This window comes from Gadus morhua, chromosome 12 (genome assembly GCF_902167405.1).
Source record: "Gadus morhua chromosome 12, gadMor3.0, whole genome shotgun sequence".
NCBI classification, from domain to species: Eukaryota; Metazoa; Chordata; class Actinopteri; order Gadiformes; family Gadidae; genus Gadus; species Gadus morhua.
In genome coordinates, this window is record NC_044059.1 from 3,641,552 (window position 1) to 3,666,200 (window position 24,649).

The window sequence follows — 24,649 nt, forward strand, 5'->3', positions numbered from 1 at the left end:
GAGAGATGGCTCCTTTTTCGAGGTAAAAGAGAAGGTAGTTGATATGGTGGGTCTTCTCCAGGAGAACAATGCAACGGCTAACAAAAATATGTTGCTAATTTTAAAGAGAAGGAGCTATCTGTAGAGACAGAATGCACGACGGACGGACGGACGGACGGACGGACGGACAGACAGACAGACAGACAGACAGACAGACAGACAGACAGACAGACAGACAGACAGACAGACAGACAGACAGACAGACAGACAGACAGACAGACAGACAGACAGACAGACGGACAGACAGACATACAGACAGATAGATCATAAATGTCAAAATGGAACATTGTTTTAAAGGAGTAGAATATAGAAAGAGAGCAGGGAATGAGAGGCTTGACATTGGCCCTGTTTCTGAGGTCTGCTAAAAGCTATAAATGCTTACGATGCACTTCAAGGTAACCTTATGTTACCTTAAGCTGTGTGTGTGTGTGTGTGTGTGTGTGTGTGTGTGTGTGTGTGTGTGTGTGTGTGTGTGTGTGTGTGTGTGTGTGTGTGTGTGTGTGTGTGTGTGTGTGTGTGTGTGTGTGTGTGTGTATTTGTGTGCGTGCGTGTATGTGTTTCTGCCTGCGAATATGCCCGTTTCCAAGGGACCACCAAGGTTGTCAAAATATAATAACATGGACACTCCCTGAAATAGTCAAAATGACAATTAAAACAGTCCTGCCTGAAACACACAGACTGTACTCTCTCTCTCTCTCTCTCTCTCTCTCTCTCTCTCTCTCTCTCTCTCTCTCTCTCTCTCTCTCTCTCTCTCTCTCTCTCTCTCTCTCTCTCTCTCTCCCTCTCTCTCTCTCTCTTGTTGATTTCTTATTTGCCATATTTACTGCTAATAGAATATACAATAACAGAGTATAATGTAATAGGTCAATAACTAAATGAATATACTATATAATGAATATACTAAATTGACAGAGTTTTTTGTGTGGCTGGCCCCACACAATCCCCCTCGTGACTTCCTATTATTATTAGTAGCAGTGGTAGTAGTAGTAGTAGTAGTAGTAGTACTATTAGTGGTAGAAGGAGTTGTAGTGGTAGTAGTAGCAGTGGTAGTAGTTGTAGAAGTAGGTAGTAGTAGCAGTCGTAGTAATAGTAGTAGTGGTAGTAGTAGCATTAGTAGTAGTAGTAGTGGCGGTGGTAGAAGTAGTAGCAGCATTAGTAGTTGTTATTATTATGATTACTTTTTGGTTATTATTATATCAGAGGCTTATATTAAGAGAAATTTCAGAAAAAATATTATTGTTCTGAAATTATTATTATTGAACAGAATCATATTTACTATTTGAACCAATATAATTAATTCAGCAGATAATCGTATCCAACACGACTTCCAGTGAGTGAGATTTTATCAAGGAGCGGGGGTATCTTGCTCTAGGACAACGGTTACAGTGTGGACACTGGACACTGGGGAATACAATACAATACAGTCAAATCAGTCTAAGTGCATGCATTTATATACACCAGCTGTGATCAGAAAATCAACCAATTACAGATTAATTAAATTGAAATTGAAACTTTGAATTTAATATACGATATAATAGAATAGAATATGATTGATATGTATATGATCTAATAATATATTTGAGTAGATTCTAGTAGGCCTATATTAAATAAGACTACAATATAAAACAGTCCATTTATATTAATACAATTAGAGGCACAACGTTAGTTGATCTAAATGTCAATTTAGAATATAATTTAATATAATAAAGTAGATTATATGCTACACGTGAAACTCCTAAGGTGGCGCAATTTGATTGGTTCACTATCTCAGGATATTGGGCAATATCCCATGATTGAGAGATCTCAAACTCGGGATATTGTTCTCATGGCGGGACATTCGTCTCGTCACCTCAGGCTCCCCCCGACACATAGGTCGAGGGGGCTATTCCCCACTTCACTTCACTTCACTAATTGTTAATTAGACTAATATAGAACACAGTCCATTTATAGAAGTAGAGGCAGGTGAATTTAAAGGGCAACTTTTAATATCATATAATATAATATAATATAATATAGATCAGAATAGAACGCAGTCAATTTATGATCATGCAATTAAACGCTATACGGAAATTAAAAACAGTGTGTTTAAATATAAACATATACAATTGATATAGGTTATTACTTTTAAAGAATTTCTGAAAAAAGTCCTTAAAATTTGTGTTTAATATTGAAGGCTACCAACTATCCCGCCACTAAAAACAATACGTCATCCCAGAATGCACCGCGCGTCTCCCAGCATTACCTCATCCCACAATCCACCGCGATAGTTAGATTCTTCTGGGTGGTCGTCTAGGCAACGGACCTTATCTGAATATTCGGCTACGCCCCGTGAGACACCTCCGCCAATGGGAGAGCCCAAGCATGACATCATCGCTATTTTTAGCCAGCCAGGGCTCGCAGATAAGTTTTGCCTCCACGCTGTCCCGCTCAGAGTATATACACCAAACCACCGCGCGGGACTCCTCAGAGTAGCGCCCGGCAAGATAGCTACAGCACTTGGTGTTTTTTTTTTTACTATAACACTGTTAAGAGAGCACTTATATTATAGAGAACAGCGCTTTCCCGTTACAGCAGTCTCACAGACATCTGCTCTGCAAAGAAGGTCAATATCGTATCAGAATAGAGAGTTTCACACCGAACTCAACTTCCAAACTTTATCGATTCAGACAGGACTGCGAGGGATCCGATGATCTTTCACTGACAGCTGACAGACCCGAAGACGAGGACTAGAAGTCGTTTTTGAAGAGACTTTTGATATTTGTGGGCTTGTCTTCTATGTCTACCAGGATGGAAACTACTTTTTATGACGACCCGCTCAACGCCTTCTCTCAACATGACAACGCGGGTTACGGATCATACAACAATCCCAAGCCCTTGAAACACAACATGACACTGAACCTCGCCGATCCATCGGGGACCCTGAAGCCTCACCTCAGGGCGAAAGCCAGCGACATTCTGACTTCTCCCGACGTGGGACTTCTGAAACTCGGCTCCCCGGAGCTGGAGCGGCTCATCATACAGTCCAGCAACGGCCTCATCACGACCACGCCGACTCCAACGCAGTTCATCTGCCCCAAGAACGTCACAGACGAGCAGGAGGGATTCGCGGAGGGGTTCGTCCGGGCACTGGCAGAACTGCATCACCAGCACATGCCCAACGGAACTCCTGTGAGTGTCCCATCGGCCCCGCCAGCCGCCGGGGTAAACAACGCTGTGCCACCACCACCTGCTGTTTCATCCGCGGCCGGTGCCACCGCCGTATACAATAACAATAGCACCATGCGTTCTGAGTCGCCCGTCTACGAGGACTTAAACACGTTCAACCCGGCCATCAGCACGGTCTCGGCCCCCAATTACACAACGTCCCCCCCGACCATATCTTTCTCCGCCGCCCCGCAACTTCCCATGTACGGGCAGCAGCATCATTCGGCTCCGCTGTCGCGAATCACGGCGCTCAAAGAGGAGCCCCAGACGGTCCCGGAGATGCCCGGGGAGACGCCTCCTCTCTCCCCGATCAACATGGAGAGCCAGGAGCGCATCAAGGCGGAGAGGAAGAGGATGAGGAACCGCATCGCCGCTTCCAAGTGCAGGAAGAGGAAACTGGAGAGAATATCGAGGCTCGAGGACAAAGTGAAGAACCTCAAGTGTCAGAACTCGGAGCTCTCGTCCACCGCCAACATGCTGCGCGAGCAGGTGGCCCAACTGAAGCAGAAGGTGATGAACCACGTGAACAGCGGGTGCCAACTGATGCTTACACAGCAACTTCAGACCTTTTGAGAAGCACATCGGGGTGAATAGCAAAGACTGTAGAAGTTGAACGAAATGGAGCCATCGTTTGATAGTGAAATGGGCTGTATCTGGTGGAATTATGGCAGAGACTGGCGGGACCGGGGCCAGTACTTGAGTGCCACGCAGCCCCAAGTGGCGCAAACCGACGGGGCTGTGGACAGTGACAGTGGAGCCCGTGAGTGGATAACACCACGCAGGACATCAGGTTTGTCTATTAAACAAAGCAGAAGAGCAGGGCACAGACACATTGTCGAACTTCAACAAACTCTGCATGGGCCTGATCGTGACCATCAAAGAAATTCAGTATTAAAGGACGAGAAGATCCTGCCATAGACAGTGTTTATTGGTTGGTTTCTTGTTGTGGTGTTTGTTGCTGCTGCTGTAGCCTCGAGACGCCCCCTTCAGGCGTGTTGCCCCCTCGGAAAGGCTGAGAAGCGGACTCAAAGCTGCCTGACTTCTTAATACAGTTCATACAGTACAATGTACTTTTCTTAATTGCAAGAAACTGTTTATTTACATTGGAAAAGCTTCAAGATTGACTTGTTCATTTCTAAAGTTGTTTAATGGGGTTTCACTCATTGTGATATGTATATAGTAGGCTACTTACGTTGTGTAATATGTTTTGTAATAATACTGTATCATTTTTTTATGTTGGTTTTCTGAGATTTCAGAAACGAATCAATATTTAAGGTATGAAATAAACCCATACAAACAGAAAACTGTGTGTGCGTGCGTAGGGAATGGCTACAGTTGTGCTCAGAGCTAGCACAATAAAACATGTTGCAACATGTTGCAAGAGCTCTTAGCTCTCAGTACCTGGAGGTAAATTCCATTAGAGTCTGTATTGATCCGAGCTAAGTGATAGTGTTTATTCAGGCCAACGGACCAATCTAGGCCAATGTGTGAACTGCAGAACTTCACTTGGCCACATATTGCATATTGTACTCAATTCAATTTAAAAACCTGATACCTCAGCCCTGCCTCCGTCCATACCTCTGCTATCGAGGGTCAAATCGGAGACCATAAGATTTAAGTTAGGATTTTTCCCATTTATCTTCCACTATCAAATTAGCGAAAAATTATGCATTGCGTTTGAAAAATATAAGAACCAGGTTAGCCTACACTCTCACAAATCAAATCGCACCATTAACTTGGCATTCTACTGTCCTACACTAAACGTATGCAATATATTCAGTATAAGCCTAGGCTAAACATTGTCCAGCAGGCTACACTCTTATAGATATTTCACCTATTTTGGGTATATATTTTTGAAAGCAATGGTGCCTTCTAAAAGTAGGCCAACAAATCATCAGAGCGATAGGGTGTAATTTACATAATTAATCAAGTGAGACTTGATAAGGTGAGGATTAAATGAGAGACCCGTATCCTCGTAGCCCTCAAATAAAACTGACAGCGCCAACAGGGTGATATTTACTCTAACCACTAGGCGGCGGTACTTCTTAAAAATGAAGTGACGCTCGCTGTAATCAAGCCAAATCAAAAATGATGCCGTAATTTTACATATTCTATTCTGAGACCATTAAAAAGGAATTTCTCTGATGAGGCTGCCCAACAATACAAAATAAGACCCCAACTATGGATGGGAAGCCCACTATTTAGGGGAGCGGGAACACATAAAGGGAAATAAAAACCCATCTCTGACTTTAAAATCCTAAACCAGAGGCATAATGAAACATATTAAGGCCTACGACCCACCTGCAAATATTGGCAACAGACACAATTACAAACTGGTCACTTTTGCCTAATTTAAATAACTATCCAAACCCTAGCACTAGTCCACATTCGATCCAACTAATGTAAGGGAATGTCTCCCTCTCGTGCATCATCTTGCAAGCGTAGACCAATTGATTACTTATTTGTTTTTTCTTGCAAATGTGTGATTGGATTTATTCGATTAGGCTAATTTCATAAAGTATTATAGCCTAGGGCTTTTGCACACCGTTATTGTAAAACAGAATATATTTGGCTCATTTATTTATACGCCGTTTCTTTAAGTTATTTTGAAAAATAAATACTACCGTCCTAGATTGATCTTGCCCAAATTTGGTGTGGATGACATCATCCAGAACACCCCTTACGACCTTATAAGGTAGTAGCGAGCAGTCGGAAGATCTACGTCAACACCTTAGGCGTGGTTTACGGGAAGTGACTCACTTCAGTGCAAGTGGTTAAGCGTCGTATAGAAATCACACGGGCGCATTAATACATTCAAAATAATGCAGAAGCCGTCCCCTAAAAAAAGGCACATAACCCATTGACGTTGAAGTCATATGTAAAAGAGGGACTACACCAACACAATATGTTTGCGACAAGTGATTCTTTAAATAACCTTTTGTGATACATCTAATAGTTACATTTTGAATCAACATTCCAGTTATACTATCATTAGGGCTGTGTTAAGGGCTATGCTACCTGAGCAGTGATGCAGTTTGCATTGTTAATAGCTGCCCTATATGCCTACCTGGTTGCTAAGGTGTGATGTGTCACTTAGTAATGAATAAACAGACAGAATAGAGCAGTGGCCTGCAGAGTGTAAAGCCGGATGTACTGACTATTAAGACTTAACATTTGAATTACCATGCTAAACAAAGTGAAGGGTTTTTGTTCCACTCAGGCAGCAGTAATGAACTCTAATCCCTACGCCATCCAGGTGGTCGGTTCGAAGCGGAGCGAGTTGAAATATGGGATATGGCATACAGAGGATTTGTTGGATCACCTTGTTACAGAGGGGGTGGTCAACCAAGCTAAGAGATCTGTGGTTCTGAACATCAGGACCCGAGAGGAGCAGAACTCCATGGTCCTGGATATCGTGTTGGCCAGGGGTGAAAGGGCATGTCGGAAATTCTTCCATCCATGCCTCATGCAGGCTGAACCAAAGCTTTACAATCAAATCAAGGCCTACTTGGGTTCAGCCAATGAGAAGATTGGAGATCCTAGAAGGCAGTTGATTGGATACCTACTGGAACGGGACAAGGAAGGATTGGGTAGGAAACCTCAGGAACATTACACTCAGAAGATAAAACGTTTATCCGCAAGGCCCGATTCATTCTCAGCGTTCCGAAATGAAGCCAGGTCGCCTGAAAAAATAGGAAGACATGAACTGAAAGAACACCTGCAAGTTAACATATATGACATCATCGCCGCAGGAGGGGAGCCGTCCGTAGTGGAAAAGATGTTGAACCACGTGGACGTGAATGCTGTCAACCCTCTCCAGGAGTCCCTACTGCATGTAGCTGCCGAACACGGCCATCTATCCCTCCTGGGGCTCCTCCTACGTAGAGGGGCCAGACTGGAACTGAGGGATCAGGAGGGCCGAACGCCCCTTCACAGAGCGGCAAACAGGGACCACGGCGAGGTGGTACGGGCCCTCATGAAAGCCGGCGCCTGTCTGTACACCTTGGACGCACAGCGGAAGAATCCCGTCCACCTGACGGCAACAAACGAGGACTTGGATTGCGCCCGAGCCCTTTTGATGGAGGAGAGGGGCAGAGGGGTTGAGGACCAGACGGAGCCCACCTTCCTCCACAGAGCGGCCCAGGAGGATGACCAGAGCCTGGCCCGGAAGCTGCTGCAGGCAGGGGCTGCCGTGGATGTCCGAACCAGGCAGGATAAAACAGCACTGTTCTATGCCGTGAGTGGGAACAATGAAAGGACCGCAGGAGTCCTTCTTGAAGTGGGGGCTGCAGTGGACCAAGTGGTCCTAAATGAAGCTGTGAACCTCAACAATGGCTCCATGCTCCGGCTACTGCTAGGTGAGCATTAATATTCAGAGTCCATGCTATACATGTTCTGAATAAACATTGAACAGGAAAAAATATATATTTTTTATTTTTTAAAGAATGATCACAATACTTTTTTTTTATGTATTTTCATCAGATGCAATCATCACCTTGTTGATATCTGGTTGTGTTTCCGAAAATATAAGTAATCAATCATTATTAAAACCTCAGCTCACTCCAGAGGAGCCCTCAGTCCAGAAGCTATGGGCTCCACTCTCTTCTCAGCAGTCAAACAGAACTGTCATGCGGTGGTGGATATTCTAATCGACGGTGGTGCTGATGTCAACATGTGTGACCAACAGGGATACACTCCCCTCCTATTGGCTGCTGAACTGGGCCACACAGACACATTCAGGTATCTTCCCTTTTGGCAATGTTCAGACTCTTCTAATATAGATTCAGCTCTGCTACTAATATTCATTTATACGTGAACATATTCATAAGATAACATTTATTTATAGGTACATCTATAATATCATAAAGATGTGTTTCTTCAGAGTTCTGGCAGGTAAAAACGCCAAACTGGATGTCAGTCTACCAAACTTGGCGACAGCCTTACACCTGGCAGTACGTAGCGGCAGTGAGCTTTTGGTACAGGCTCTGTTGGCGAAGGGATTGGATCCTAATGCAACTGGGCCTAAGGCATACACACCTCTACATCTGGCAGCACTCCACAGCCACCCAGCGCTGGTTGAGATGTTGTTAAAAGCTGAAGCCCAGGTAAATTCAGAGATAAAAATAAATACCATCTCAATTTTTAATTTTTCATCATACGTTGTTTCATCATGAACTTCAGGTGTTTTTTGCTTTTTGGTGTTCATTTTATAGGCAAATGCTGTGGCCCAAGATGGAAGCACCCCTCTACATCTAGCCAGCCGGCGTGGCCATGCGGACGCACTGAACCGCCTGCTTCAGGTCAAGGTTCACACCGAGATCCGGGACCGGCAGGGCAGGACCGCACTGCACTGGGCGGCCTCGACCCAGACAGAAGGCCCAGCGGTGGACATGCTGCTGTCAGCCGGAGCCAACCCTGACGCCGCCGACAAGCAGAAGAAAACGCCATTGCACCTGGCGGCCGCGGCGGGGCAAACAGAAGCTGTGGCAGCGTTGTTAACGCACAAGGCGAGGGTTGGGGCTAAAGACATGCATGGCTCCACCCCTCTTCACTACGCGGCAGGCCGGGGGCACGACGAGGCGGTGAAGCTCCTCCTGTCGGCGCAGAAGAAACATGGAGTAGACCAGAGGAACACGTGGAGGAAGACGCCGCTCCACACCGCCGCCGAGAAGGGCCACACCGAGGCAATTGCCTCACTCTTGAGGGCAGGGGCAAAGGTCAACACGCTTGACAACTGTAAAGACACTCCCCTCCACTGTGCCGTCCGGGCGGGCAGCAGGGACGCAGTGAGGGAGCTGGTGAGCTGGGAACCAGGGAAGGGTAGGCAGGGGGGCAAGGCTGACCTGCAGGCTGTTAATAACGTGGGGAAGACTCCACTGCAGGTGGCAGAGAGCGAAGACACACAGGAACACAGGAATATTGTAGCTATAATCAAGAGAAAGATGGTTCTTATTAAATAGACGACAGCCAAGAGACAAACGTCAAGTGAGACTGCTTCTCGCTGAAGGCCTCACCTTCAGCCATTTAATTCTTGTTGGCAATGTGGGGAGCAAAACAAAATAAAGAAAAAGCTCAAGAGAATAGTTATTCACGTTCAAGATATTCTGTTTGTGTGTTTATGTGACCTTAATTTCAGCCTTGGGGCTGTTGATATATAACGGGAGCTTTGTAGATGGGTGCGGCTGTAGCGCAGATGGATGAGCCCATCCGGTTGTACAATCCATGTTGTAACAGTTTCACCTTCTCACCATACGGGGGAGCCATCAGACTTATAGTTAAGAGTAAAATAGCATCGAAGTGTAAACCATTTGTTCAGATACATTTTATGGGTTATTTTTTTTGTTTTTTTGGAATGTGATTAATGAAATTGTAAATAATTTAAATGTTATTTTCATATGTTTATGTCCATTGTTTGTGTCTGTCTTTACTATGTAATTTATTGTAGCGTGGTGCTGATGACGATCCCCTTTGTCACGTGACACTGTTGTTTTGGTCCGAGTCCATGTGCATTAGCCCATTTCCAGACAAAATGGCAAGGAACGAAGAGAAACAACAAGGGCGATTGAATAGACTTTGGCTTCAGAAAGAGAGAGAAGGCAAGTCGCTTTAACCTATATTTTGTCATTTATGATAACGATGAACTCAGATTAAACAGTAACCAGATTAGCTAGCTACCCATACAACATGCTAATTCTTGCAACAGGCAACTTTGAAGCATTCTCCTTATTGGTAGTTCACCAAGCTATTGGCGCTGAATGCATCTTGTATTTCTCATTTATGTGTTCTTAACCCGTATTAACAATGGTATATGCGACAAATAAATTTGATTTTTAATACCTGCATTTGCAGAAGGCCGAATTAAAGATGCACATGCCCCCAGACCCAAACTGGTAAATAATGACAACTATCATGTAACAATACCAGTAACAGGGGTTGACACTAAGGTTTCAAAAGCACTTGCCCATCGGGCAAGTACAGGTCAGGTTCAACTTGCCCGAATGTAATGTTCACTTGCCCAAATTATAATCAGAATCGTGAACGGGCCTCTTTTTGCCAGGCACCCGGCCTGGTTTTGGGGGGGCTCAGAAAAATTCTCCTAGCTCAGACTGAAGCTGAATGTTAGCTTCAGCACATAAAATAACAAACTTCTCTTTGTTTACTTATTTATCGAGCGCTCACATCGTGCCATGAAGTGATTTCAGTCCACCGTTCCAACCTATTAAAGCTATCGCCAAGTTATATGTAGACCTGCATGATTTTATGCAAATGTACATGACTAAATGTCAGAGGTAGTAGCAAAGATATGTCTTTTTAACTTTTAAGTTTCTTGTAGCTCTAACTGAATAATCACAATCGCGTTTCTAGTAGGGTTTTAAGTCACGATACTGGATTTTCTAACTTCAATACTATTCCTGGAAAAAGATCGATATTCTATACCATTTTTGATATCGGGGGAAAAGTTTTGTTCAGGAAAGAACATAACAAAAGTAAATAGATTATATCTCCACAACTGCAAGGGCGATAATGTCATCTTTGGGCCAAAAGAAAGATTGTTGTGCAAGTGAAATATTCAATGGGGATAATACTTGGTTAAAGTGAATAAAGCCATGGAACACAGCATAAGTGGAAGATAACATTTCCACCTGAAATAATTATCAGTATCAGTTGGTCGTTATCAGTTGGGAGCGCTGTCTTACTATGAGACACAAATAAAGGTAGATATCTTACAATTTTGACACTTGACACCTCTATTTAAAGTTCAGGGCAATTGAATGCACCAAGCCAAACACTCGCAAATAAATATATGGCCACTAGATTGCGCTGAAGAATATGTTTTCTGATTGAAGGCAATTTACCTATTTCCTAAGAAACCTTCTCTTATTCATTAATTGAAAACACCATGTTAAGTTGCAAAATTTGGCCCAGAAACTGGATAATCTGTTTATGGTGGTTTTATTAGATCAGAATCAACTTTGTGGACAAAAATCACAAAGGTAATACTTCATTTTTGGTTGTTAAAAGAAAAGGGGACGTTTCTTCTTAAGTTGTTATTTGCGAGTTTTAGTCACAGAATGATATGGTTTGGACTGTTGGAATAAGTGGAGGCTCAGCTTTCATGTAATATATAGTTTGTGAGGGTCCAATTTCGTGAAAAAGATCGCTATTGCTGTGTGCATGTGCACAGTTATGAAACCCAAAACCGTGTTCTTGACTTTCCTTGATAATTTGCCTCAATCCAAAGTACTTCCAAACTGCACTCCTCCATCACTACTCCATTTAACTTCTACCTAAACCGTTCGCGGAGGTGCTGCACTTGAGATGCTAGCTGTGTTGGCTAACCTTTAGCGAATCACTGCCAGAGACCGCACTGCGAGTGAGTGACAGAAGGCGGGGCTATATTCGCACTGAAGCGATGCGTGTCTGTTAACTCGCTTTTCCGAGAGAAGAGAAGACAGCGCGCTGATCAATTGCAAATACTTCTATTTTGTGTGGTTTTGAGGAACAAAAGGTTGTTCTGCCGTTTCTAAAAACATTTGAATAAATAGCTTTTATATTAACATCCACCCAAAATCCACTTGCCCGTTCGGGCAACCAGAAAAAATCTCAACTTGCCCAAACATTTTTTTTACTTGCCCCGGGCAAGCGGGCAACCGTTAGTGTCAACCCCTGAAACAATAACCATCTACAGCCATGATGATCTATATGGGTGTTCTCTGATGAAAACCTACTTTTCTCTCCCAGTCTACTCTTAATTCTGCCTCCTCTGTGAAAAAGTGGATCCCCAGCATTAAGAGTGAAATAGAGTATTACTTGCAGGTAAGCAAGCACATTGTTTGTAATACGTTCTGTGGCCATTGCTGATTATCGTGGAACGTTATCAAAGATATTGCTCTCTAAAAAACCCACAGCAGTCACAGCTCATCCACTACCCCGAGAGGAAAATTGCAGAGTTTCAGTTCTGCATCAAGGAGTTGGAGCACGAGTATAAGCGCTTTGTCGTCAAACTGCGTGCTCTTGACCCCACCTGTAAACACAAACCATGGACCCCTCGGGCCTACAGCAGGAAGAGAGCAGACATGTGGGACACTCTGCCCACCACCAGTCAGTTTTTTTATTCTGTATTTACTAATATTCAATTATTTTTTGTTGATTAAATTTAACTCTCAAGCAGCTCTGAATATCATTGACTCACAGAGTTGATGAAATAACATCAATAGTATGTATATATATATATAAAGTGCATAGTAAAATCTATCATGCTATGTTAGATAGCTACCTAGAAAGCCAAACAACTTGGTTCTGCATTTTACCAACAACCACTGCTTTTTACACAGATTGTTTGGTCACCCAATAGACTTAATCAGTCAGACACCTCAAGCCGATAAATGCTTTAATTTTGCAGTGAATTCCCCTGAAGGACTAGAAAGATTATAATGCAGTCATACTTTTAAGTATTTAACTCTTTCTTTTCTCTGTTGTATAGTTAAGAAGCAACGCTGTGGTTGGTTGGAGGACACCAGTGGTTCAGTGAGCGGAGTGGAAATGGACCCGGCCAGCAAAAATGGAAGCAACAAGTCTTTATCCAAAGAGGGAGAGGATCATATGAGCCTACCAGAGGCCAAACTCAACCCTATTGCAGAAAGCTCAGAGCCGGTCTGTGTTGACCAGGATCTGCCCCTGTCATTCAACCGCACACGCCTTGCAGTGGCAGTTGCTGGATTTCGAGGGCCAGTAACTCAGTCGGGTGCTTCCCACACCACACATAACCTTACCCAGGCACTGCACGCCGGCTTGCCAAACCTCTCTGGTTCCCTCCTGGGCCAGAGCCTCAGAACTCTTGGTCAAACGACCTGTGCGACTGGGGTACATGAGACAGTGAGGGAGTCTGCTGGAAGACCTGCAGTCATTGTTAACCAACCAACAGCAGGCCAGAGCTTCGGCATAAAGACTACAGAGGGGCTACCAGAGACATTGAGTGACATCGGGGCAAAGGCAGAGAGAATTGGCCATGTCCTCCTGGGGCTCAGCTATTACTCCTCTTCAGATGAGGAGTCTGACACATGATTTATGCCAATATGAATCCGTTCTTGTGTTGTGTCTTTTTTCCTACCGCCCCTTGAATCATTATTAACTTGTATAAAATAAACTGATTTTCCTCTATGGTGGTAATAGCGTGACAAGCCAATTGCTGAAACCTCTGCATGGAAATACATTGTTCTTCTCAGGTAGAATATCAGCCATTGTCATAGAATTTATGGATGTAGTCATAATCAGCAAACCACAGTAACATCATTTAACATGAGAGGGATTGTGGTTGGGAGGGGCGTTGGTTTGGTTCTGATCGGATGTAAGATTGTAGATTGGCATTACTTGCTGAGTCAGAATAAGTCAAGCTCCACTGTGCACTGTGTATGACTACTGCTGGTTTGAGACTCTCCGCCGGGAGGAAATAACCGCCTAACCAGCCCGTAGGAGGTGTAAACCATTGAGTTCTGGGAAACACCATTGTATGCCTTGCACGTTACCAAGTCTATGGTTAGGCCTGACCTTGATATCTTGATGAACAGACCTGCAGAGTGCACACTCACCGCTCAGAGTTTGTTTAAATGAAACATGCGGTTGAGTTATTTGGACTGATTCTTTAACGTCATTGCATTGATGACGGGGTGGAAATATATAGATATATAATGATGTTAAAGGGGATGTATTTTTTGTTGCTTTATTTAAATCAGCAATTTTTTTTTTTTATTTGTAACAATAGTCCCTAGGATAACTGAAATATATAAAGTAAAAAAAAAAAAAAAGAATATCCACACAAAATATCTGTGCAATAATCGATTACCATTTTTTTTAATTATTGAGAAGATGTGCATTAGAAGTCTTGCCGTTAATGACACAGTAGCAAGTGCTGCATGTGACTCTGATTCGTAAAAGTTTGAAACGGCTCTGCACATTTGGTTTTTAGTGATGAGGTTATGAGAAAGGTTAAATCAAAACCCACAGGCAGCCTACCAAGCCGTCCGCGTTGAGCAATCTCTGTACTCTGAACAGGCCTTCTACAATGCTAAGAGTTTTATGGAAACTGGGGTGGCCATAGTGAGGCAGCATTTAGCCCACAGATTCCCAGGGGACCTTCCAGCCCAGGTGCCCCACTCAACCCACAATACTGTGTTCCACTCAGATCACAAGGCTGGTCATTCTTCGAGTGCAAAGAGGAGGTTTACCAGTTAGCTCTCCAGTAAATGACGGAGTCCAGAGTTATTAAACAAGGAGAATTTTAATCTCTGTCGTTTCTGTCTGTTTGGTTGTCTGCGTTTTAGGTTTTGGCATCTCTTGGCACACAACCAGAATAAAAGCCAATTCAGAGTAGTTGGTCTTTTCATGTGGCAGCAATATCCTCCCACTAAGAGATTCTGTACTTTCGAAAGTGCTCTATCAATGTTAACCAACATCCTCTGTCTTGGAGAATGCATAGTTTTGTGCATGTGATGAGTGACTTAATATAAATCATGAGACATCAAGTGAAGTTGAAAATCCTAAAGAGGAAAATTAGCATTCAATATTTTTATTGAATTAATCAGTTTTGTGATGCTCTTTGCAAAAGTTAACCAACCATATGTCATTATTAAGACCTCGAAATGACAAGACAACAATCCTTAAATGTGAAAGCTAATGTGTGCAGTGGTGGTTTGAGAACTTCTGACAGTTCATGTATGTATCGGTGGGTGGAAACTGTGGCTTCTGAGACAGACCTTTTTTTTTTTGCTCAACATAGACACACACCTCTAGCATGTGAAGCCTGGCCTCCACACACAATCAAACACATACATTCACTCGGCTCTAAGTCGTGCATCATGAGCTACGATCAGAGACAGCGATATCCTGGAGTTTTTCATGTGGATGGGCATCAAGATCCGGAGTGCCCTCCGGTCCCCCCTCCACGAATGGCCCCTTACTGGTCATCCCCTGCAGCCCATGAGAGCCACCGCAGGAAAAGAAATGGGTGCCTGGGCATCAGTCACAGTGGGGTAACAGTTCTTTTGCTTCTGTTTCTACTGGTGTTTACCACCTTGGGATTTGGAGCTTACCAGATTCACAATTTACAGGTGGATCTGCGAGTAATACATAAAGTAAGTAGCTTCTGATTGCAATGGTTTATCAGACAAATTATAAGCTAAGTCAAATCAAATGTATAGTATCAAATGTGCATTAAAACCTGTACATCATATCCAGTCAAACTCAAAATATAGTCAGAATGATAAATGGAAGATCCTGTTTTGCATTGAATTAAGAAATTTCTAACTAATGACAAAAAAGATTTGATTGTACAGTGTCATTTTCTAAGGTTATTCATAAGTGCAATTTGTTGAATTAGTTACATTTGTCATGCATTGTCATGTCTATCTATAATAGGAATGTTTATTTCGAAACTAAAAGGGCTTAGTGATGTGTTATGGATATAATTCTTTATTTTTCATCCGACAGACTGATAGGATGCATTCCTCAGACACAAACATTCTCACACCTGAAAAGCAAGTTGGTAAGTCTCTTTATTGTACGACCGACATTGCCTCAATTAATTGCAAAATATTGATTAAGTAAATACAGGGCAAATATATTGCATAAAGGGATTGCAGATTTTAAAGGATTGTTTGCACTTTCAGGGCTTGAAAAACCAGTGTTGGAGAAAGTTAAGGAGGAAGTAAGACCTGCAGCACATGTCATAGGTAGGAGTAACCTCCTCTGCCGACCTTTCCTCTCATCATATCCTCTCTTTCCTCTGCTTCTCCCTTCGTCTCCTCACGTCTGACCTCCTCTCCCTCCATCTAGCATCCTCTCCTCTCTTCTCTCATGCCCTCCTCTCTCCTCCTCTAACCTTTTCTCTCCTACCTACTTTTCCTTGCCACCCCCCCACCTCTTCCGTCCCCTATCATCTCTTCTTTTCTCCTCTCTTTGCTTCGCATCTCATGCATTTTTCTCTCATCCTCTTCCGTCTCACCATCAATATGTAACCCCTGTCCTGAGGGCGTCTCGCTCTCCTTACCTCTTTTGTCAACCTCACAATTCCTGCTCTCCCGTCTCCTCATCTCTTCTCCTTTCGCCTATCGTCCTCTCCTCTCTTCTGCTCCTCTGCTCCACACCGCTTGGTTTCAATCTGTGAAATCCCTTCCTGTCTGTCCCGCAGGGCGTATCCATAGCACCTCGTCGCCAAAGACCCACCTTCTGTGGGAGCCCAAGACGGGCCGCGCATTCACAGAGGGAGGAGTCGTCTATCAGGATGGAGCTCTCCTGGTCAATCACACAGGACTCCACCATGTCTATTCCAGGGTGGAGCTGATGAGGCCGTGCTCCCCGACACACCACTTTGTTCACAGTGTGTTTGTGAGGCGAGCCGGGCGTGCCGACCCATTGATGCTGATGGTGGGCAACAGAAAAGATGCGTGCAATGACAAGACAAAGGACAGCGTGTGGACCTCAGACAGCTACCTGGCGGCCGCACTGCATCTTCAGAAGCAGGACAGAGTGTTTGTGAACGTCTCCCACCCCAGGGACCTGAGCCACAATCATTATGCCAACTTCTTTGGTCTCTACAAAATCTAGCATGGAATGACTTTGACAATAGATGTGTAAATTATTTCATTATTTTCATTCAATAAAGGGTTTTTCAGCCAGAAACATATTTATATAATTTTCTCATAATTTAGCTGATTTTACAACTGTCGAAAGTTTCAGTTATGTTCTCAGTTTCGCTCTTAGGTTCTACTTCTCCCCTCATGATTTTTGCTTACCCGTTTGAGGGCTTAGGCATCATGGTATTAGACTGATTCTGGCATTATCTAATCACTGGAGCCCTCTGAAGCAAGTAGAAAAAGGAATTGATATATTGGACAAGACCGCATTTAGAAAGTGTAAAGTGACAGCTGTGGCAATTGTGAAGCTCATAGATAAATAATTGTTAATAACAAATGACAGCTTTTGTGACACTGCATAAAACACTAAAGTAGTGAATTATGATTTATTTTGTTGATCTCTTAATATTTATTTCTGCTGTGGGCTTGTGACCTTGTCAAGGCAATGTTAATAAAATGTTTGAATTGTATGAAACAAGAAAATAGATACTCAAATGATGATTGTTTACATTACAGTTTGCATCTAGATTGTCATTGCACCTCTCTAGAAAGGGCTCATCCCTTTTGTCATTTTTGACATTTACAATACGTTGAAGTACATTTTTATGTTCCATGTTTTGGAGTGAAAATTGCATTGCATTTTGCATGCCCCTAAGTTAGCAATAGTTGTTTACTGTGTTAAGGCGTGCAAGTTGATACATGCAAGACCATGAAACAGCAGACCTCAAAAACAAAAAAGACATCTCATACTCAACTTCCTTCCTGTGTGAATAGTTACAAGCTTCTATCTCTGTGGTCTTTTTTTTCCCCGTCAAAGATGATGTGCACGTGACCTTGTTACCCCAGTGAGACCCATCATGGAGGTGTTGGACTCCCTAATCAGTGTCATTATTGACCAAAATTCATAGTTCCAACATGACAAATATAATGTTCCATGCTAGATGGAAGGTTTGACTTATGTACACTGAACGGAACTATTCCCCTCCTCTTCATCAAGAAGTTCACAACTCAACCACACTGTGTTCCTGTTATGAGAAATTTAGATTTGGTCAAACAGAAAACATTGAAGCCACAAGTCTGACGAATTGCAGACGTGCGTCACTGATAGGACTGTGGAAACCACAGGTAGATAAGTAAAATTATACTTAAAATGGTACGTATGAAGTAAAAACGACTTCTAAAATTATACTTGAATCTAAACAATAATAACTTAATGACCATACAAATATTTTACTACACAGCTGTACACGGTTTTTTTTTATCTTGAATAAATAAGCTTAATATATGCAGCCACATATGCACAAATATTTTCATCATTAAGCCTACATTTCATCTTATCAATGTCACAAAGCCTGCTCAACAGTAGCCCAATGTTATCCCACAAATATTCGCAGATATAAATAGCTAAAACAAACATTTGGCCTTTGGTATAAACCCATAGTATATATTATCATGGATGTGTAATAAGAACATATAAGTAGTTGCCATGGATGATTAAATAGCATGGATCTTAGTGTAGCTCTCAACGTTAATTACATCAGTTAATCAACGTAAATTCGACCTTTGCAGTTTTCAATGAAGTATTAAAATAAAGCATTTCTGTCTTGGTATTTGCTATTTAGCTCCCCCTGTCAACTACAAAAATAACTGCATCTATTCTTTCTTTCTTTCTTTCTTTCTTTCATGTTTATTTCGAATATGTAGACAAAACAAAAACAACAAATTTTGCAAAAAACAACACTAAAGCCATTCAAGTGAATTCAATGTCATCATTCAAATGAATAACAAAAACAAAAATAATAATAATAGCAATAGTAAAAAAATCAAAAAATAAATATAATTACTCTGCTCTTCAGCCCCGACAATCGAATATTTGTATTTTTATTCCTGCTTTACTTGAAATGCTGTGAAATGTCTATATTTATGGTTGCCTATATCTCTAGTAAAAATATAACGACTGTTTTATGGAAACATTGAAGGATTTAATGATTCATCATAGTTTGTTTGGGGGATGCAACTTCCGTCTCTGAGAATATCAATATTCTTTTGATGCTGTTTCACTAGATGTCACTCCAAAATTATAAATTGAACTGAAAGAGGCAACCGCCATCCATCCTTGTTTTTGTGAATGAACATGTCAAAAGACAGACTCTCACACAGATAGCATCTAGCAATGGAGATTTACTTTTTGAAGAACATCCACACCTCACTTAATGCTATCACCTTCAGCTGTTAATAAATACATACATTAATAACCAGCTGATCATCACCAATGAAGATAAGGAGATTGACATCGGACAACCTTAATTTCAAGTGGACGCCAATAAGCCATATTGAGGATTGTGTGTGTGTGTGTGTGTGTGTGTGTGTGTGTGTGTGTGTGTGTGTGTGTGTGTGTGTGTGTGTGTGTGTGTGTGTGTGTGTGTGTGTGTGTGTGTGTGTGTGTGTGGGGCAGCGACACGGAACATGGGGACCCAATTGACCCAAGTGCAGAACACAGGAAGGCAGAGACGGGGTAAAGGGAACGGGGTTTATTGGTAGGCAGGCGGGTAGTCAGACCGGTAACGAGCAGGCAGTCAGGCAGGCAAGGACTCGACGACAGGCGGGTAGTCAGGCAGGCAGGGGGAGTTCTAGAGAGGAAGAGAGGTCGTTATCGAGGGGAAAGGCTAGAGACAGAGTTTCAAGAATGCTGGTAGGACCGATACTGACTGTGTAGACGTAACGACGAACTGGCGCCAGCTGGTAGGAGATCCCCGGCTGAAGTAGGGAATGGTGATTGGATGATTGCAGACTGGTGTGTGAGGAGAAGGACCACTGGCATCAAGTAGCCACTAGATGGAGTTAGTGGACCGCGTAGCAGGACGCGGCATGACAGACACATACATGGAAGTGCACACACACGTGCGCACAACACACACATACACTCACACACACACGCACGCAAGCGCACACACCGCACGGAGGTAAGAAGTTATGTTTTTAAACATAACGGCTCCGCCATCGACACACACGCAGGTAAAAACACACACGCACGCCCACACACTCGCCCTTAAAGGTCCCATGGCATGCTACTTTATGAATGCTTTAATATAGATATTAGTGGGCTCCAGTAATTTAAGGCGTTCCCGAAATTCAGCCGTGGTGCAGAATTTTAGCCACTACGAGGAGGAGAAAGGCGGGTCAAGGAGGAGGATGGGGTTGTGTATGCGCTGTTGGCAGTGGATGTATCGCAATGTCAAGGCTCACACTGCCTTTGGCCGTGTTCTGTAAATATTCGGGAGTTCTGGAGCTCTATATCTAAATAATATCATATTATACATAGATATCTATATTATTTAATAGATATTATCACGGCCAAAAGCTGTGTGCGCCTCCAGATGAGATTATGGATCTCAAATGACTGCGTCGGGTTCTCCGATGTCTCTGGTTCTTCCTCGTCCACATCAATCTGAAGTAGACTGAACCACGACATGGAGAAGAAAGGGATTGTTGACTGCGATTGTCTCCCGCCGGAGCCTCGCCGCCTCAGCAGTGGGCAGCGGGCAGCGGGCAACGCCGAGGCGGGGGTCCCTCGGCAGCGGGCAGCGGGAAGCGGGGACAATCGCGGGCAAAAATCCCTTTCTTCTCCATGTCTTGGCTCATGCACTTCAGGGAGTCAAAGCCAAAGTTTCTCTCCCCCAATTCCTTCTCAACCAAGGCTGAGAGAACCCCCACTACGAGTCTCGTTGTGGGAATACCAGAGACGGAGTCCGACTTGTTATGTGCCATAACACAAACAGCAGAACGGTTATCGAAATAAAGAAGTGTAGGCCTGCAACACTTGCGTTACAGTCCTGGAGCTCTATATCTAAATAATATTATATAGCCTAATAGGCTTACATATCATATAATACATATGACCACGGCCAAAAGCTGTGTGCGCCTCAGGACGATATTATGAATCACAAACGACTACGTCTGGTTCTCCGACGTCTCCGGTTCTTCCACTTCCAGACCAATCTGAAGTAGCCTGACCCGCACGCTGCCTGCTGCCCGCTGCCAGGCGGTGGTGCTTAGCGGTGGGGGTGCCTCGCAGCGGGCGGCGGGCGGCGGGGCTCAACGATGGCTGAGAGAACCCCAACTACAGTCTCGTTGTGGAAATACCAGAGGCGTCAAATAAGTGTACAACACTTGAATTACAGTCTTGGAGCTCTATATCTAAATACTATAATATAATACATATACGGCCAAAAGCTGGGTGCGCCTCCTGTTACGTATTTTAAGCAAATAAGCTGCTCCCACATAGCCACAAGGAAGCAGGATCGAACACATAAGCTGCATTACCCCCACATAGCCACGCAAACAATCCAGAGTCAGATTTGAGGTCAGAAACATATGGCAGCACCGTTGAGAGCCCTGGGGCTGGAAGATAGCTCTGCGGTATTTTTCTCCACGCGTGTTAGATACAATTCCCCCCCTTTTGCTTCATAGTTACCATACCGAAATACTTTAACAAATAAAGTCAGTTAAAAGCGACCCAGATTGAACTACTTTCTTCAAGAACGCGACACTCCAGACGATATTATGAATCACAAACGATTCATAATTGTCTCTTCTTGAGAAATTGTTCCTTCCTCTTAAAAACGTAACGTCTTACCTGGGAGAGTGTGTCGCTGCGGTGTGTGCGTGTGAATTTAACCGTTAAATTCAAACATTGTGCCAACCGGCATATCAACACACAAGTCACGTGATTTTAAAGAGACAGTTTCGCAATAACACGAGACTTCGGGTTCTCCGAAGTGGTTATTCCACTTCCACATCAATCTGAAGTAGACTGAACCACCCGCTGCCCACTGCCTGCTGCCCGCTACCCGCCGGTGGTGCTTCGCGGCGGTGGTGCCTCGTGGCAGCGGGCAGCGGGGCTCAACGATGGTTGAGATAACCCCCACTACAGTTTCGTTGTGGAAATACCAGAGACATCAGAGAACCGACGTGTTATGCGCCGTAACACCAACAGCAGAACGGTTATCCAAATAAAAATGACGCGTTACAGTGTGTGTAATCACACACACAAACACATGTGGCACTCGCAAGGTCGTAGCTCATTGTCTCATTGGCGGGCCAAATTCTCTGGGCGGGCAAGGCAGAGAAAGGGGAGGTAGCTTTGCCTCTTATGATGACATATGGGGCATTCCAAATCAGCGTACTTGAGCTTCCATTTTCTCAAAGGCGAGCAGGATACCTAGTGCTCGTTTTACACAGAACGCAAGTTTTAGCCACTGGGGGATCATAGGCAGGCTAGCGGAACTCATATTAATGTTAGAAAACCTCATAAAGTGAGATTTTCATGCCATGGGATCTTTAAACATAACGGCTCCGCCATCGACAAACGCGCAGGTTAGAACACACACGCACGCGCACACACCGCAGCGACATTCGTCCATGTAAGACGTTATTTTTTTTAATCATAACGGCTCCGGCATCGACACACGCGCAGGTTAGAACACACACGCACGCGCACACACTGCAGCGAGACTCGCCCAGGTAAGACGTTACGTTTTTAAACATAACGGCTCTGCAGTCGACATACGCGCCCAGTTAAGAATGCACACGCACACACGGCAGTGACACACTCGCCCAGGTAAGACGTTACGTTTTTAAAGGTCCCATGACATGCTATTTTATGTATTCTTTAATATAGGTATTAGTGGGCAACTAACACAGTATTCAAAGACGTTCCCGAAATTCAGCCGTGGTGCAGAGTTACAGCCACTCCGAGCCTGTCGCACATTGAGCTTCCCCCAAATGCGCTGTTTTGGTGTCTGTAGCTATAATGCAAATGAGGAGGAGCGAGGCGGGTCAAGGAGGAGGGTGGGGGTGTGGCCCTGAGCAGCTTGCAGCCACGGTACCATGCGCTCTGTTCACAGTGGATGTATCGCAATGGCGAGGCGCACACAGCCTTTAGCCGTGTTCTGTAAATATTCTAGAACACACGGGAGTCCTGGAGCTCTATATCTAAATATTATCATATAGCCAACATAGATATCTATATCATATAATATATATTATAACGGCCAAAAGCTGTGTGAGCCGATATTATGAATCTCAAACGACCGCGTTGGGTTCTCCGACGTTCCTGGTTCTTCAACGTCCTCATCAATGTGAAGTAGACTGAACCGCGACAAGGAGGAGAAAGGGATCGTTGCCGGGCAGCGCTTAGGCACCTCCGCCTCCGGCGGTGGTCCCTCAGCGGGTCTCAAGCTGGAGACATTCGCCGCCAACAATCCCTTTCTCCTCCATGTCGTGGTTCATGTTCTTGAGGGAGTCAAAGCCAAAGTTCCTTCCCCCCCAATTCATTCTCAACCTTGGCTGAGATAACCCCCAATACGAGTCTCGTTGTAGAAATACCAGAGACGAGAGTCCGACAGAACGGTTATCCAAATAACAAGGAAGTGTACAGCACTTGCGTTACAGTCCTGGAGCTCTATATCTAAATAATATCATATAATACATAGAAATCTATATCATTTAATACATATTATCACGGCCAAAAGCTGTGTGCGCCTCCAGACGATATAATGAATCACAAACGACTTTGTCGGGTTCTGCGACGTCTCTGGTTCTTCCACTTTCACATCAACCTGAAGTCGACTGAACCGCGCGCTGCCTGCTGCCGGCTGCCCGCTGCCGGGCGATGGTGCCTCGCGGCAACCAGCGGCATGACGCAGTTCATGTACTTCAGCCAGTCAAAGCCAAAGTTCCTTTCCCCCAATTCCTTCTCAACCATGGCTGAGATAACCCCCAATACGAGTCTCGTTGTAGAAATACCAGAGACGAGAGTCCGACGTGTTATGCGCCATAACGCCAAAAGCAGAACGGTTATCCAAATAATAAGGAAGTGTACAACACTTGCGTTACAGTCCTGGAGCTCTATATCTAAATAATATCATATGATACATAGAAATCTATATCATTTAATACATATTATCACGGCCAAAAGCTGTGTGCGCCTCCAGACGATATTATGAATCACAAACGACTTTGTCGGGTTCTGCGACGTCTCTGGTTCTTCCACTTTCACATCAACCTGAAGTAGACTGAACCGCTGCCTGCTGCCGGCTGCCAGCTGCCGGGCGATGGTGCCTCGCGGCAACCGGCGGCATGTCGCAGTTCATGTACTTCAGCCAGTCAAAGCCAAAGTTCCTTTCCCCCAATTCCTTCTCAACCATGGCTCAGATAACCCCCACAACAGTCTCGTTGTGGAAATACAAGACACGTCAAAGAACCGACAAGAAACACTTGCGTTACAGTGTGTGTATTCACACACACACACACACACACACACATATGTGGCGCTCGCACGGTCGAGTCTCATTGGCGGGCCAACGTCTCTGGGCGGGCCAGGCAGAGTAAGGGGAGGAGCTGAGATTCCTGATGACGTCATGAATACAGACATTCCAAATCAGCGCACTTGAGCCTCCGTTTTTTCAAAGGCGAGCAGAACAGCTAGTGCTCGTTTTACACCAAACGCAAGTTTTAGCCATTGGGGGACCATAGGCAGGCTAGGGGAACTCATATTTACGTTAGAAAACCTCATAAAGTGAGATTTTCATGTCATGGGACCTTTAAGAGGAAGGAACAATTTCTCAAGAAGAGACAATTTCTCACCTCGACAAGCAACAGCAGATCGTTCATTTTGTCATATAAAAACCGTTAAATTCAAACATCGCGCCAACCGGCATATCAACACACAAGTCACGTGATTTTAAAGAGACAGTTTCGCAATAACACAACGA

At 44.0% G+C, this 24,649-nt stretch overlaps 4 protein-coding genes across 6 annotated transcripts; all 4 read left to right on the forward strand.

Moving 5' to 3' along the window:
• Positions 1-2,458: 2,458 nt before the first annotated feature.
• On the forward strand, positions 2,459-4,547 carry jun (Jun proto-oncogene, AP-1 transcription factor subunit). Its single transcript, XM_030373194.1, has one exon. The coding sequence runs from the start codon at positions 2,815-2,817 to the stop codon at positions 3,814-3,816; it is 1,002 nt and encodes a 333-aa protein (XP_030229054.1). The 5' UTR covers positions 2,459-2,814; the 3' UTR covers positions 3,817-4,547.
• Positions 4,548-6,370: 1,823 nt separating this feature from the next.
• On the forward strand, positions 6,371-9,831 carry caiap (CARD- and ANK-containing Inflammasome Adaptor Protein). Its single transcript, XM_030372932.1, has 4 exons — positions 6,371-7,601; positions 7,800-7,983; positions 8,126-8,348; positions 8,457-9,831. The coding sequence occupies exons 1-4, from the start codon at positions 6,428-6,430 to the stop codon at positions 9,201-9,203; spliced, it is 2,328 nt and encodes a 775-aa protein (XP_030228792.1). The 5' UTR covers positions 6,371-6,427; the 3' UTR covers positions 9,204-9,831.
• LOC115555892 (uncharacterized) lies at positions 9,695-13,413 on the forward strand. The gene is made up of 5 exons (XM_030372936.1): positions 9,695-9,839; positions 10,093-10,133; positions 11,986-12,060; positions 12,153-12,345; positions 12,728-13,413. The coding sequence occupies exons 1-5, from the start codon at positions 9,746-9,748 to the stop codon at positions 13,306-13,308; spliced, it is 984 nt and encodes a 327-aa protein (XP_030228796.1). The 5' UTR covers positions 9,695-9,745; the 3' UTR covers positions 13,309-13,413.
• Positions 13,414-13,506: 93 nt separating this feature from the next.
• Positions 13,507-17,359, forward strand: faslg (Fas ligand (TNF superfamily, member 6)). 3 transcript variants are annotated; one of them, XM_030372933.1, is made up of 4 exons: positions 13,507-15,374; positions 15,730-15,784; positions 15,909-15,971; positions 16,430-17,359. In XM_030372933.1, exons 1-4 carry the CDS (start codon positions 14,883-14,885, stop codon positions 16,843-16,845), a joined length of 1,026 nt encoding a protein of 341 aa, XP_030228793.1. In that variant the 5' UTR covers positions 13,507-14,882; the 3' UTR covers positions 16,846-17,359. The 3 variants fall into 3 exon arrangements, with proteins under 3 accessions (XP_030228793.1, XP_030228794.1, XP_030228795.1); XM_030372934.1 differs by having other exon boundaries at positions 13,507-15,272; XM_030372935.1 differs by lacking the exon at positions 13,507-15,374 and having other exon boundaries at positions 15,381-15,784.
• Positions 17,360-24,649: the final 7,290 nt, after the last annotated feature.

What these genes read in the sequence shown, in the direction of transcription:
- jun (XM_030373194.1), top strand. Translation starts at nt 2,815, where the DNA reads ATGTCTACCAGGATGGAAACTACTTTTTATGACGACCCGCTCAACGCC.
- LOC115555892 (XM_030372936.1), top strand. Translation starts at nt 9,746, where the DNA reads ATGTGCATTAGCCCATTTCCAGACAAAATGGCAAGGAACGAAGAGAAA. An exon ending in ATGCCCCCAGACCCAAACTG is followed by an intron (nt 10,134 to 11,985) that starts GTAAATAATGAC and finishes TTTCTCTCCCAG; the next exon opens with TCTACTCTTAATTCTGCCTC. An exon ending in GGACACTCTGCCCACCACCA is followed by an intron (nt 12,346 to 12,727) that starts GTCAGTTTTTTT and finishes TCTGTTGTATAG; the next exon opens with TTAAGAAGCAACGCTGTGGT.
- faslg (XM_030372933.1), top strand. Translation starts at nt 14,883, where the DNA reads ATGACAAGACAACAATCCTTAAATGTGAAAGCTAATGTGTGCAGTGGT. An exon ending in CACACCTGAAAAGCAAGTTG is followed by an intron (nt 15,785 to 15,908) that starts GTAAGTCTCTTT and finishes TTGCACTTTCAG; the next exon opens with GGCTTGAAAAACCAGTGTTG. An exon ending in ACCTGCAGCACATGTCATAG is followed by an intron (nt 15,972 to 16,429) that starts GTAGGAGTAACC and finishes TCTGTCCCGCAG; the next exon opens with GGCGTATCCATAGCACCTCG.
- caiap (XM_030372932.1), top strand. Translation starts at nt 6,428, where the DNA reads ATGCTAAACAAAGTGAAGGGTTTTTGTTCCACTCAGGCAGCAGTAATG. An exon ending in CATGCTCCGGCTACTGCTAG is followed by an intron (nt 7,602 to 7,799) that starts GTGAGCATTAAT and finishes TTAAAACCTCAG; the next exon opens with CTCACTCCAGAGGAGCCCTC. An exon ending in GGCCACACAGACACATTCAG is followed by an intron (nt 7,984 to 8,125) that starts GTATCTTCCCTT and finishes GTGTTTCTTCAG; the next exon opens with AGTTCTGGCAGGTAAAAACG.